At 52.6% G+C, this 14,189-nt stretch overlaps 6 protein-coding genes across 6 annotated transcripts; 4 read left to right on the top strand and 2 right to left on the bottom strand.

Moving 5' to 3' along the window:
- Positions 1–6: 6 nt before the first annotated feature.
- Positions 7–2,314, bottom strand: EI97DRAFT_428978 (ornithine aminotransferase). The gene is made up of 4 exons (XM_033797341.1): positions 1,693–2,314; positions 1,279–1,640; positions 523–1,224; positions 7–470 (listed from the first exon to the last, which is right to left on the bottom strand). The coding sequence occupies exons 1-4, from the start codon at positions 1,874–1,876 to the stop codon at positions 285–287; spliced, it is 1,434 nt and encodes a 477-aa protein (XP_033658424.1). The 5' UTR covers positions 1,877–2,314; the 3' UTR covers positions 7–284.
- Positions 2,315–5,515: 3,201 nt separating this feature from the next.
- EI97DRAFT_438315 (uncharacterized protein) lies at positions 5,516–7,033 on the top strand (the record flags this gene model as incomplete). Its single annotated transcript, XM_033799488.1, has 1 exon — positions 5,516–7,033. One exon carries the CDS (start codon positions 5,516–5,518, stop codon positions 7,031–7,033), a length of 1,518 nt encoding a protein of 505 aa, XP_033658423.1.
- Positions 7,034–7,959: 926 nt separating this feature from the next.
- EI97DRAFT_409196 (30S ribosomal protein S13) lies at positions 7,960–8,536 on the bottom strand. The gene is made up of 2 exons (XM_033796663.1): positions 8,405–8,536; positions 7,960–8,339 (listed from the first exon to the last, which is right to left on the bottom strand). Exons 1-2 carry the CDS (start codon positions 8,405–8,407, stop codon positions 7,965–7,967), a joined length of 378 nt encoding a protein of 125 aa, XP_033658422.1. The 5' UTR covers positions 8,408–8,536; the 3' UTR covers positions 7,960–7,964.
- A 119-nt stretch (positions 8,537–8,655) lies between these two features.
- On the top strand, positions 8,656–10,281 carry EI97DRAFT_389023 (uncharacterized protein). The gene is made up of 5 exons (XM_033796196.1): positions 8,656–8,835; positions 9,018–9,095; positions 9,147–9,348; positions 9,398–9,613; positions 9,691–10,281. The coding sequence occupies exons 1-5, from the start codon at positions 8,725–8,727 to the stop codon at positions 9,981–9,983; spliced, it is 900 nt and encodes a 299-aa protein (XP_033658421.1). The 5' UTR covers positions 8,656–8,724; the 3' UTR covers positions 9,984–10,281.
- A 426-nt stretch (positions 10,282–10,707) lies between these two features.
- Positions 10,708–13,166, top strand: EI97DRAFT_11858 (DEAD-domain-containing protein). The gene is made up of 3 exons (XM_033793015.1): positions 10,708–11,053; positions 11,108–12,442; positions 12,493–13,166. Exons 1-3 carry the CDS (start codon positions 10,842–10,844, stop codon positions 12,989–12,991), a joined length of 2,046 nt encoding a protein of 681 aa, XP_033658420.1. The 5' UTR covers positions 10,708–10,841; the 3' UTR covers positions 12,992–13,166.
- On the top strand, positions 13,152–13,867 carry EI97DRAFT_11927 (uncharacterized protein). The gene has a single exon (XM_033793024.1). It carries the CDS (start codon positions 13,341–13,343, stop codon positions 13,809–13,811), a length of 471 nt encoding a protein of 156 aa, XP_033658419.1. The 5' UTR covers positions 13,152–13,340; the 3' UTR covers positions 13,812–13,867.
- Positions 13,868–14,189: the final 322 nt, after the last annotated feature.

Genomic DNA, 14,189 nt, shown 5'->3' with positions numbered 1-14,189 from the left:
ATAGCAGGCCTTAAACTATTGGACAACTGCGAATGCGCATCATAATCATTGCTTTCGAAAGTGATGCATTCTTCTTCTTACCGTATATACAGTCGGATAAAGCGACTGTGTCGCCAACAAAAGGTCTCGCTCTCTTTATACACATCTAACTATACCACCAAGACAGTCTGAGACAGTAGAAAGGGGTATAGGCGTGAACCGCTTCTCTAAACCTGGTCATCCTCGCTTGTGCGGAGTCCACATATATCGTCATCTGCTAACACTGACACGCACCAAACATATCCCTAGTCATCCAACCCGATGCGAACGCCCTTCTCGCCAGGGGGAATGATCTCATCCTCCTTGGCGCCTTGAAGCGTAGGCAACTCTTCCATGGCCTCCTTGATGATCGACAACGCAGTCTCAATCTCCTTCTCTGTGATCACAAGCGGAGGCGCAAGACGGATAATGTTCTGGTGGGTTGGTTTGGCCTGGAAGCGTCAGCAGGCAAGCATGCACACAAGAAGTTATTCAGCCACTTACCAGCAGACCCTTCGCCTTGAAAAGCATGCAAAGGTCCCATGCGGAATGACCGCCCGTCTTTGTCTCGTCAATGACAATCGCATTCAGGAGACCCTTTCCCCTGATGATCTGGACCATTGGGTTGTTGATCTTCTTCAACCCCTCGCGGAACAGATTGCCCAGCTTCTCTGCACGTTCGACCATGTTCTCCTCCTGGATGAGCTCCAATGCTCGGATCGCAACGGCCGATCCCAGAGGGTTACCACCATAAGTGGAGCCGTGCGTGCCGGGTTCAATGGTCAGCATAATGTCCTTGGAGCCCAGAACGCACGAGACAGGATACATGCCACCGGAGATGGCTTTGCCTAGCAGAACCAGATCGGGCTTGATCCCGCTCCATTCGTAGCAAAGCATCTTGCCAGTGCGCGCAATACCAGTTTGGATCTCGTCACAGATGAGGAGGACATTGTGTTTGTCGCACAGCGCTCTCACCTCGCGCAGGTAGCTCTCATCGGGAACCACAATACCCGCCTCTCCCTGTATTGGCTCGACCAGGAAAGCTGCAGTATTCTTGCCATGCTGCTCCAGCACTTCCCGTAGATCATCGACATTGTTGTACCTGATCGGCTTCCCAGTCGTCGGATTTACGCTGCCAATGTTGGGCAGATAGGGACCGTAGTTGTCGCGAGACTCAGGGTCGGTGGACATTGTGATCGCCGCAAACTGGAGAGGCCCATTAGCTTCATGGAAGAGTTTCTCAGGCATTATACTGCTTACAGTGCGCCCGTGAAAGTTCTCCTGCACAGAAAACACCAATGCCTCGTCGTGAGGGATTCCCTTGACCTTATATCCCCACTTCCTCGCAATCTTGACACCCGTCTCGACCGCCTCAGCTCCGGTATTCATTGGCAAGACCATGTCGAACCCGAATGTCTTGGTGACATATTGCGCAAACCGCGGAAACACATCATTGTAGAATGCGCGGCTGCTCAGCGTCAACCTCGACGCCTGTTCCGTCAGCGCCTTGACAAGCTCGGGGTGGCAGTGGCCCTGATTCACGGCGCTGTAGGCAGAGAGGAAATCGAGATAGTGCTTGCCCTCGGGATCCCACACGGAGCATCCACTCGCCCTGGAGAAGACTTTCCAATGGTAAGTCAGAGTTGTAAACTAGGAGGATGGTCTAAGTTTTACCTATGGGAAGTGGGTGGTAGTTGTGTGCCGCGTACTCGGCCTCTGCATGAATGGCTTCACTGGTCGAAGCAGCATGATACTTTGAGGGATCGGGAGTGCCGGTGGGGTGGAACGAGCGTGCAGTCGGCTTCAAGGACGACTCATTGCGCGCCGAAGCCTCAGTAGAAATCGCACCCGCGGCCATGGTTGTTGTGTTGTAGCAATTGTAAGATAACAAGTAGTTGGAGGGGCAACTTTGCTTCCTTTTGGCGGGGAGGAGACTCGATATTGAAGGAATGCGGATGGAGAGGAGCTGGGAATCACAGTGGTAAAGGGGATTTTATGTGGCCGTTTCCCTTTCGTGCCGCAGGTAGCCTCCAACTGCGTATAGCGATATCGACTTCCGAGCCATCGCCTCCGACTGCCATTAGGGTCCGACAAGCAGCGTTGACGGAGTCTAGGCTGACAATGCCCACTTCTCGAGGCCTCGGATTGGCTGATGCTGCGGCTCGCTCTGGTCTCGTGACGGATGGCTCCATAACAGCAGAAAGTTCAACAACAGGAAGGGCCATTTCTGCGGAGGATGATGACGGAGGCGAGAGAACTGCAGATGTGCACGATGAGGCTCCGGGAGATGTTCGTGTCGCGCGTCGGTAAAAGTTGTAAGGCGACCGCGTCCGCTATGCTGTTCTTACCCTCGCTCAACGACACCCAATCCGCTGCGTGGCCCATACATAACACCCTTATACACAGTAGGTCACCTCAGGACCTCCTAAAGCAGTCTTGGAAAGGACATGCAGGATCGCCTACCGAGTGGTTGCAGAAGTTTTGTATAGAAAGGATGAGATTTGGTTTTCCCTATTGCTTATATGCTCCCCCGCGCTCCACTCAAAGCTATTCGATAGCCTTCCAGCGAAGGACAGATTCTGTATACACTCACGGATGTGCTGAGCACTGTAGGCTACTGCGATCTTTCCACCGTATGACATTTGATGTCTTTTATGTAGAGGATACGGGACCTTCATCAACGCCGTAGGCCCGGACAGAGGCCAGGTCTTTCAGTGGGATGCAGAGGATCCATTATCTGTGCCCGATCCGACTGCGCAAGCATCTCATAGAAGTGACATGTTTGACGGCGGATTCGATCCGACCATCAGCCTTACAACCCCCGTTGGTTTGTTTCGCAAACCACGGAGCTTGAATGGCACGAGGCAGGACCTCTAGTCCATAAGGTGTAGCCTGAGGGTTTTCCTTTGATGCAAAATCCATAGTGTGGAGGTACAGGTGATCCGAAACTTATGGGAGTATTGATTTGAAAACGTCGTATAACGTAATCCACCACCGAGCGGGACAAAATCTCTTGGCCTATCCGTCTCATCTTTTTCAACCTCAATCCTTATCATCTTCAGTTAGTAAATCACTCTCAGGCTCGCTCAGCTCAGAATCAGAAGACACTTCTGTAACCTTTTGACAGGTTGTAGCGTAGTGCCCAGGTTCTTTGCAAATCCTACAGCGCCGTATGCTGCTTTGAGCCCTCTTAGTATCCCTACAACTACGAGCCTTCTTCTTTGACTGAGCTGCGCTTGGTGATCCTGCAGGTACTAGAGAAGCTCTCTTACTGTACTCTAGTGTCCCACCTTTCTGAATCCTCTTCCGTTTGCATGACTTGCATTTGGTTATCTCCTTTAATTGCTCTTCAAGCTCATGGATGCATGCCTTTTGGAGCGTATTCTGGTGAAGCATCTATTCAGCACCTTTAATAAACATAGAGAAGCTCTCCTGTGCAGTAACAGGTAACCGAGTAGATGAGTCTTGTATGAGCTTTGACTGAGATCCAAATTCGTGTAAATTGCTTGGTGTTTTAGACTGCCACGGGGTCTCTGGTTGAGGAGGTGCTGGAGGGGTCTGGTATCGCACTTCAAGACATTCCAAGACTCTTAACGGATTAAAGGGAACAAGTCCTGTTGCCTCAAAGGCCTTCTTGCAGTTCTTTGTTGTAAACACGTCAAGAAACGCATCTCTAAATGCTGGCAAGAAGCCTTCTTTGTTGATGTGGAAGACATGTCGGTGTGCCAAGTCTCAAATATGCTGGGAATACTTCTGCTTCAAAGGCGAGAAGCAGATGACGTCAAGGGACTGGAGTATATGTGATGAATGAGCTGGCATACAGACTGTTACAATCTTGTTCTCCTCGCAGTAGTCCTTGAAATCCTGGTTGAGGTGGCTCTCGTGCCCATCTAAGATGAGTAACCTGTATACCCTCACCTTTTGACCCTTCGTACACATATCAAAGTGTTTCAACCATTCAAGACCAAGCTCATTGTTTGTCCAGCCATTCTCTGAGACTGAGAGCTTCTAATTCCCTGGTATACTTGTCTCCTCATACCATGCAGAGATGTGAACGCGGCCCTTGTAGATAATAAAGGGTGGGATTGCGTAGCCTGCAGCGCAGATACTCTGGATGACTGTAACCTACTCACGATCACCTGGCTGAATAAGCTCTGGTCGAGTACACCTCTCTGAGCCAGTGACAACCTTCATTGACCTAATCACACCCATCTGGAACCCACTCTCATCAAAGTTGTGCACGTCATCGTCCTGGATGCCGTACTTGGCCTTCACATTGGCCATGAGCCCAAACCAATCACCCACAACCTGAGGATCTTCCTGGAGACTTCTCTGACAGTCCTTTGCTCGATTGAACGCTGTTTTAAGCTCATTCGAACGTGTTACAAACCGTTCAGCCCAGTGCTTGCCTACTGGTTCTCCACCCCATACATCTAACATCTTATCTGCCATATCTGCAACCTCACACAGCCTAGGTGTAAACCCTCGTGAATCAAGGTCAAGGATATATTGAATAATCGTATACTCCTCCGTTGAGGATAGTTTCCGGCAGTTGGGTGTGGTTTTAGGTCGAAAGCTGCGGCCCAATGCACGATAGGCAAGTGTTGAATTTGGTACATTGTAGGCTTCTGCAGTGCGTCAGAGGCTTTTAAATTGGCCAGATTTGTAGGCTTGAAGGGCAATTTCAATTCGGCCTTCTTGTTTAGCCAAAATCACGTTGTTCTGTTGAGACATGTCGCGTTGAGAGATGAGATGGCTGGGCCAAGAAATTTTGTCCCGCTCGGTGGGTTGTCCCGCTCGGTGGTGGATTACGTTATAAATAATCAGCAAGCGGCAAGTCATACGTCGTAAGGCCAAGGGTGTCGTCCACATATAAGACACAGGACAATACTCTTGCCTTCCCAATTGCAAAGTAGCAATTCTTTTCGGCGCAGCTGCAGCCTCGCTATACGTACATATCCCGCGGACGGCTACTTGTAGCTGTCCACCACCTACCGGTCAACCCGTGGACGTTGCACTTCGCCTGACTTTCCTTTCTCGCTCGTCGGTGAAGATGACCCCCCGCGCCGCCCTAGTCCGAGACCCTGCCATCCACTTTATCCATCGACGTCTTACAATGTGTGACATTTCGCACACCAATACAATCCGCTGAATGACATTTTATATTCCTCAGTTATATCGTAATAATCAATGAATCTACTTTCCCGTCGGCCGGCGCCGACGTCATGCATTGACGCCTCATTCCCGCTCGTACCCAGGCTCTGGGCCCGGACAATGCACTGCGCATCACAGCGGAAAAGGAGGGCATGCCATCTCCCCATCTCAGGCACGGCGGAAATATCCACTGTTCTCCAGCAACCCTTTTTACGAACGATAGGTATCCGTGGACTTCCCAGTTTGGCGGTTGACACCACACTCTCACCGTGCTTCCTATTTCCGCGGCTAGCTACCTAGGTACTTCGGTACAGCATAGCATCCATAAAGGCTTGTCTCAAACATGAACGCCGCCATGGCGACTGACCGATGTCTTGATTCGACCTCGGCCTTGAGCCGCGGTCTGGAACAGGAAGCTCAAGATTGGTCGAAGCTGTCCATCAGTGATGATGAGTTGCTCGACCCTTTCTTCCAAGCAGGCAACGTCGATGAACCACCAGCCAACAGTTTTGATGAACTGTTTCAAGATTATATCGAGTTGAATGAAGGGAACCAATCGTTCCCCCAAGTCAGTGCCGCAGAGGTATTGACTGAGAGTTGCAGTCTGGCAGCTCACGTCTACTCGGTGTCGAACGTGGCAAACAATGCCTTCTATGAAGTGGATCCTGACTTGAATAGAGTGCACAGCCCGTTACCCCAGGTCGACACTAGCTTCGAGGCAGCGAACGATCAATTCTCCCAATTCGATACGGCCTTCACAGCACTCAGCAGGTGCTCAGACACTTCTGCGTCCGACCATCACTTCCACGAAAGTTTCTCCAGACTTGACTCCGTCCCTGAGGACAATGTTGCTTCGCTTCCTGCCTCCACCTGCGAAGGCCCGTCGCCCGGGATTCCCTTCTCTTGGGAAAGCAACACAATCCCCTCCACGGCTGCAACCTCCCTAGGCGAATGGGACACAATTCCTGCCGAAGCCCCTCAGACGGAGGTGGCGTGTCTACCACAATTGGGAAACAGTTTCCCAACTGTTGGTCGTTGTCCGATGAGCAGCTCCGCACCTGGGCCCATATACACACCGAGTTTTGATATCCGGGACATTTTAGCCTCTCAATTGATTGGGATTAACGAGAAGAGGTTACAAAGACCAAAGTCCACGGCTCCTGGTATTTCCGAGGAAGCTCCACTACGGCCTATACCCGTCTCGCAGAAGAGATCAATAGCTCCGGGAATCGGGATGTCTTCCGCCAACATCACCCAAAAATCTCAGTCGGAACTCAGCGCGGTACACGGAATCAATATATCCCAGCCAAATCGACGATCAAGTTGTAACACAAACATGAGACGCCGCCAACGGCAGGCATCACTGGTACCAACCGGCTCATCCAGTTTGCCATATACCTTACCAAACTCCTCACATAACTCAGCCGCCGAAACCAGACTCTCCAAAAGCAGCCTAGCCAATCCCTCACACACATCCACACCCCTCAACATTATCCAATACCAACCACGTCCAGGGACTACTACATTGGCACCTTCATCAGCACCCGCCAACACAGGCAGTCAACCAAAAGGCCGAATTGGACCCCTGAAGTTAGAACAACGACGAGAGGCCGCTGAGATGCGGAAGATCGGAGCTTGTACGAATTGCCGACAGAGGAAAGCGAAGTGTGATTCCGGAACACCTTGTCAGTCGTGTTTGAAACGACTGGGATTTGCGCTGTTGGAGATTCATCCTTGCGTGCATGTTCGTCCTCCAATGTCGCCGTCGGTAAAGTCGTCGCCGTTCCTTGCGAGCTTGGATGGACGGCTGGACGATATAAGATTGGAACCTTCGACTCCGTTAGAAGAGGTAAACATATGAGTCTACGCTAGACTCGGCGTCAGGAGGGGGTTGAAGGAAAGGTTCTAGAGGCGAACGCAGGCGAAGAGAAGTTGGCACTCTCCTTCAGTGTCACTTTCCACTTTCCTGATTTTCGAGCGATAGGACTGACCTGTTCGACCAGTCGCGCGGCGTTCTTCCAGTGTCCTCTTGACTACAGACGTAAGAGCTGGGGAGTGCCGCGTTCCAGGAGCTGCTATATCTGGCTCCCATGAGCGTTTACACTCTATCCGTTCTTGGAGATATTGCTAGAATGTTTGGATTATTGGACGATTTCCGAGTATGGAAGACGCGGTTCACTTACGATTTATGATTACGACGATTATGATGGCGCATATGGCATATATAGACAGGCAGTTGCATGCCTGAGACAGTGATCTTCATAGCTGTTGTTATTATTGCTTGCAGATGGGGGCTAGGCGTATTGGCGCATTCAATTTTCGAGGTTGTCCTTAAGCTTGTTGGGTGTCTGTACGCTCTTTGAAGAACGCACTAGACACATGATAAGTAGAAGATGGGATCCACGGATTGGCACGTAGGTAGCTTCGGATAGGACTTTTTGGTAATCTCCGTAGCTTTATGTGAACAATGTGCATCTTCCGACGTTCCGTGCGACTTGGCGATAGACCTGCGACAGTCAAATACTTCAACCAATGCCAAGTTGTGTAATTGAAGCAGGGTAATGCAGATCTTGACTTATCTTGACTTCAACCACACAAACACATTTCGAACACAGTTTTAGAATATTCTCATATTCGATCTTGCAAAAGTCTTGCAACCCCGAAGAATTCTTTCCTTCAATATCCCAATTGACGCCACCCGATGCCATCTTTGTACAATATCGTACAGCCATTCCACCAACCTTTCCGCTACCCCCACCTCCAGAAACCCCTCTCCCTCTAACCCTTCCCCCCTACATCTGCACCCTCCCCATCCCACCCCTCTCAATCCTATTCAACTTCCTCGCCGTATTAATCTGCGTCCTGGTATTCTGACCCCTCACCGGCAAACCCATAGCATGCCGTCTCCCCCTATACGTGCCCATATCCTTCAACCGTCGAATATTATCCTGCACCTCCCTCCTGAGATCGTTTTCTATCTTCATGCTCGTCAAATCGGCGGTTAGAGCGAGGACGGTGGGGTTTTTGAGACTGCCGACTTTGGCCCAGGGGTGGATGTGGTGGCGGGCGAGGATGGCGCGGGAGACGCTGGGGCCGATGCCGTAGAAGGATTCGAGACTGCGTTTTACGAGCGTCGAGTCGGGGAAGTTGAAGCCGAAGATGAAGACCTGGGGTGCGGTGGTTAGATGGCTGTTGGGGGAGAATCGATGGGGGAGATGGTGGGTATGCGTACCATGTTGCCGGCTGCGTGCTGAAAGTGAAGTTCAATGGGTTAGGGGGAATGTGCAATGATCTCTGCGTCCTGCGCTGTCACGTCGCAATCGTCTTCGACTTTCCCTCTCACAAGTTATTAGAAGTTCGGAGCTTGGCCCGCGGAGGTGAAAGCCTCCCCTTTCCCTGTCCGCTAGATTGCCTCCCATTGGCGGATTGAGGTATCCGGAAGAATACTTTTGCCGACGGACCGCCATAGCTTCCACGTTGCATAACAGTTTCAGGGCGAGCCCCTCCTTCTTGTCCTCTTAATCCCTCTGCTCCCGTCGAAGACTGTTCAAGATGGCTTCGATTCAGCGATTCATCATCTCGGTGTTGGTGGTCTTGTCGGTGGCGTTTGTGTTTTTCGCCCAGGCGGCGGATGCGGCGAAGGGCCCGAAGATTACGCATAAGGTATGTTGATATGGAGGTGTGTGAGGAGTAGAAGAGGGCATGTGTTTTGGGGAATAGATTGAATATCATTCTGGGTGTACTGAACTGGGTTATGGTTCGGTTGAGAAATTGGGGATCAATTGAGCGGGATGATCGAGTATTGAGCAATTGATGTGCATTGGGCTAACCTCTGAATTGTACAGGTCTACTTCGATATCAAGCATGGCGACGAGGAGCTTGGACGCATTGTGATGGGTCTGTATGGCAAGACTGTTCCCAAGGTACGGCTTCAAGCATTCCCTCTCCATGAGCTCAAGCTGATCCGTTGTCAGACCGCTGAGAACTTCCGCGCTCTGGCTACCGGCGAGAAGGGCTTCGGCTATGAGGGCTCCACCTTCCACCGTGTCATCAAGGATTTCATGATCCAGGGTGGTGACTTCACCAACGGTGATGGAACCGGTGGCAAGTCCATCTACGGCCAGAAGTTCCCGGATGAGAACTTCAAGCTCAAGCACACCCGCAAGGGCCTCCTCAGTATGTACTTCCCATTTTCAATGAGCAGATCAGCCCTAACATCTCCCAGGCATGGCCAACGCCGGAAAGGACACGAACGGCTCCCAGTTCTTCATTACCACTGTTCCCACCAGCTGGCTCGATGGCCGTCACGTCGTCTTCGGAGAGGTCTTGGAGGGCTATGAAATCGTGGACAAGATTCAGAATGTGGAGAAGAACCCTGGCGACAAGCCCGCCAAGCCGGTCACAATTGTGAAGAGCGGCGAGCTGGAGATGCCCGAAGAAGGTATTCACGCGGAACTCTGAGCAAGTATATAGCTACCATGTGCATGTAGAGTCGCTGATACATTGCCTCTTCTCAAGATGATTCCGATGATATGGTGGCTGCCATCGAAGGTGACGATGCCGATGTTGCTGAGGCACAGACAGAGTTCGCTTCTTTCGCAGAGCATTCCGTTGACCATGCCCTCAAGGGAGCTTCTGGCGAGACGGCAACCATCGCAGCCACGGCAGATGCCAGCACGGAAGGCTTGTCCTCTGCCCAGAAGCTCTTCTTTCTGGGTGCTATAGTCTCAGTCTGCGTACTCTTCGTGCGTTCGCGGAGGGGCAATAACGGCATCGGAATGGAAGCGTACAAGGAGAAGAGCATGGCATAGTGGCGAGGCCAGCTTTACGGCGACGTAAGGTGCTGACATGACACTTCGCCTCTTCGCCTGTGATCGGCTTCGCTCTGAGTTCCTGATCGGCTAGTGCTGATCGCTGTTGTATTCTTATTAGTTCACTCTGGTGTCCTACCTCGTGCGAAGTAGGCCTTTTCTCAGTGGGTAAGGTCGGACCAAGTAAGACGGCACTGAGATCTGGAGGTTCTACTTGTGTAAGGGCAGATGCGGCGGGTGTTAGTCCAGTAGATTGATGGCAAACGTCTTAGGCGTGCGCACAGGTCGCCGCCCCAGGTTCCCATCCTCCCTCTCTGTGTGGCTAGCTGAGTCGGTGGTCGGTGGTGGTGCACATGTGGAGGTCGAGGTGCGTGGGTGGGTCGCCTCCAGTGCCCTGCGCTTCGCCGGGAAGAATTTCCTGCACGCTCACCGCAAGGTCCAACCCGCGAGAATCTAGTCCGAATCAGGCTAGCAGCGTGGTGGCGAAAACGAAAAGAAAAAGGTCCCTTCGCTTGCCGTGCCTCCTTCCTCCCAACAACCACCTCCTCCAAAATCCACACTTTTCCAAGTGTCCTTTGAGTTTTCTGCATCCTCTGTCCTCTGCGTGTGGAGTCCTTTCTTTAATAGTTTGGTCTTCACATTCATTTTCTTTGGTCGTTAGGGAAAAAGGGACATCTGCACTCCTTTTTTCCTGCTGTCACGAAGAGTTTCAGGCACGTTTCCGCCTGCCAGAGTCACTTTTACGAACGACAAACCTTTCGTCGCTCCCCGCGTGCGACTCTTATATCTACCTAGCCGATACACGTCTCCGCTACGACAAATCTTTTCCCAAGCCTAAAACCACACAACTTCTTCAATATGGCTGAACAACTCGATATGGGCCGTCTCACTCTGAACGACTCCCAACACGCTCCCGGCGCTGGCAACTTCCCCAGCGACCGCGCTGCATACATCCCGCCTCACCTTCGCGGTCGGCAGCAGGCTGCTGCTCCTGCCCCCCTCGATGGACCTCCGCCCATGATGAACGGCGGTGGCGGTATGGGAGGCGGCGCCTGGGGACCCCCTCCTCCGTCAGTACAACCTCACCACTACTTAAACGATCATAACTTACTGACTTCTCGCAGGCGTTATGGTGGCCCTCAACAGCGACACGACGGCGGCGGTAACTGGGCCAACGCCCCCAACTTCACCCCGCGAGGTAGCAACGCCCCCCAACAAACCGGAGCCGGCTGGGGAGCTGCTCCGGCAAAGTTCGACCCTAATGCTTACGGAAAACCAGGTGCAGGAGGTTCCGGCTCTTCTGCGCGTGGATCTGGTGATGGACAGTGGAGGGACGGCAAGCACATCCCTGGTCCGGCCAATCCTCGCCTTGAGCGTGAACTTTTCGGAACTCCCAACGATCCCTCGAAGCAACACACCGGTATCAACTTCGAAAAGTACGACGATATCCCCGTTGAGGCTTCAGGCCAAGGTGTCCCTGAACCCGTCACCGCATTCACCAACCCCCCTCTGGATGACCACCTTCTGAGTAACATCGAGCTTTCTGGCTACAAGGTCCCAACACCTGTGCAGAAGTACTCCATCCCTATCGTCATGGGTGGTCGCGACCTCATGGCCTGCGCTCAGACTGGTTCCGGAAAGACCGGTGGCTTCCTGTTCCCTATTCTCTCCCAGGCCTTCCAAACTGGGCCAACTGCTGCCCCTGCTCAGCAGGCCGGAGGCTACGGCTATGGTCGACAGCGCAAAGCCTACCCGACTTCTCTCATTCTCGCCCCGACACGAGAGTTGGTTTCCCAGATTTTCGACGAGGCTCGCAAATTCGCGTACCGCTCTTGGGTCCGCCCCTGTGTGGTCTACGGTGGTGCCGATATTGGCTCTCAGCTGAGGCAGATTGAACGTGGCTGCGATTTGCTCGTTGCCACTCCTGGTCGTTTGGTCGATTTGATTGAGCGCGGCCGCATCTCCCTCCAAAACATCAAGTATCTCGTGCTTGACGAGGCTGACCGCATGTTGGACATGGGTTTCGAGCCTCAGATTCGTCGCATTGTCGAGGGCGAGGATATGCCTCCTACTGCTGCTCGTCAGACGCTCATGTTCTCGGCTACCTTCCCCCGCGATATTCAGATGCTTGCCCGCGACTTCTTGAAGGACTACATCTTCCTTTCCGTTGGTCGTGTGGGTTCCACGTCCGAGAACATCACCCAGAAGGTTGAGTACGTTGAAGACGTCGACAAGCGCTCTGTCCTGCTCGACATCCTCCACACCCACGGTGCTGGTCTGACGTTGATCTTCGTCGAGACCAAGCGCATGGCCGATTCCCTCTCGGACTTCCTGATCAACCAAGGTTTCCCTGCCACTTCGATCCACGGTGATCGTACTCAGCGTGAGCGTGAGAAGGCTCTCGAGATGTTCCGTACTGGACGCTGCCCCATCCTTGTGGCCACTGCAGTTGCTGCCCGGTAAGTTGAGACAGTCATAACTCATCGTGCTATTGCTAACAACGTTTTAGTGGCTTGGATATACCCAATGTCAAGCATGTGGTTAACTATGACCTGCCAACCGATATCGACGACTACGTGCACCGTATTGGCCGTACCGGTCGTGCTGGCAACACTGGTATTTCGACCGCCTTCTTCAACCGTGGCAACCGCGGCGTGGTCCGTGACCTGATCGAGCTGTTGAAGGAGGCCAACCAGGATGTTCCCCAATTCCTGGAGTCCATTGCCCGTGAAGGCTCCGGCTTTGGCGGTGGCCGCGGTGGTGGCCGCGGTGGCCGTGGCCGTGGTAGCCAGGCTACCCGTGACGTCCGTCGCTATGGCGGTGGGGGTGGTGGCGGTGGAGGCTTCGGTGCTGGCGGCGGCGGCGGCTGGGGTGCTGCTCCTCAGGCTGGTTACGGAGGAGGCTACGGCGGTCCTCCCGCTGGCGGCTACGGTGGCGGCTATGGAGGAGGTTATGGTGGCGGCGGCTACGGCAACCCATCTGGCCCTGCTGGTAGCTCCTGGTGGTAAATTCCAGGATTCACGACCTAACGATTCCCGGCCTCTAATATCTTTCCCGGTTCTGGTTTCTTAAAGGTCCGTTCGAGGAAGCCTACTCCTGAGCTTCCCTTCTTCAACATCTCGTTTTTCTTTTCTTTTCCCAGGTTTCTGCGACTCGTTTCTCGACTACGAATCGCCGCGGAAGACCGGAACTTGCTCTCATACCCCGATCAGCATATAGACAGCGACTGATTCTTTGCGGACTGCCTTCTTTTCGAGCTCTATCCACTTCATTCCAGGATACCCGATCGCTCTATCGTCGAACTCACGGCGAGCTCGATTCTAGACGGCAGAGGCGCGAAGCCTTAACGCGGAAATAATGCATGACGACCAGCTTATGTCTCACGCTGCACCAATGTGCGTGCTGCTTGGGGAGCGCCCAACGATAGATCTCGTTTTTCCGGCTTTCGCCAGACGAGCCGATGACCTGTGTTTTCATCTTTTTTCTTTTACGTTGCACATTTCAACAAAAGCGATTCCCTTTCCTTGTCATACCCCGGCGAACGAGTTCTCGCCATTCTGCATGCGAGAATCACTGGTGATGGATTACTTTGGGCAACTAAAAAGATTCACTGGGAAATCCGGTGGATGCTCGCACATAGATGGCGTTTATGAGGCTTTTCTGACGGACCCTTTCGGGGTTTGCACTGGGAGAGGCCTCATATTCAGGGCTATGGGCTGGTACAGGCCCCCTTGGTGGAAGCGCTTGGTTTACGCAGTACAGCAAGTTTCCACCCTCTATGACTTGGGCATGGGAATCAAACAAAAGCACAGTGATGGAATGGATTAGTTCAATAGACCTGGTTGTATCAGGCATCCATACAATGACTTGGTTCCTCATTTTCATCTCCATGATGTGACTGACCGTAAAGGGATTGATCAACATGCGTATGTTAAGTCTATATCTAGTGTGTGTGTGTGATGACAGACCAAGCCGCACCGACTTCTGGAGTTATTCGTTCTTCACCACGAGTCCATGGTCGTGCATCGCTAGAGTTGCTGTAGTATGCGTAGGTACAGTCTACACGTTCCTCAAAGCATCTTGGCCACACCGTGTTTTTCTCAATAGAGAGCCAAGCTTGATATATTTGATCTTCCAAGGGTCCGTCACCCGTACTCATGGAGCCAATGTGGCGGTAGGCCCCCGGAACGGGCCCCTGCTCTGGTG

Source organism: Westerdykella ornata, assembly GCF_010094085.1.
Source record: "Westerdykella ornata strain CBS 379.55 unplaced genomic scaffold EI97scaffold_1, whole genome shotgun sequence".
NCBI classification, from domain to species: Eukaryota; Fungi; Ascomycota; class Dothideomycetes; order Pleosporales; family Sporormiaceae; genus Westerdykella; species Westerdykella ornata.
Note: the sequence above shows the minus strand (reverse complement) of the source record. Positions and strands in the feature narration are given on the sequence as shown.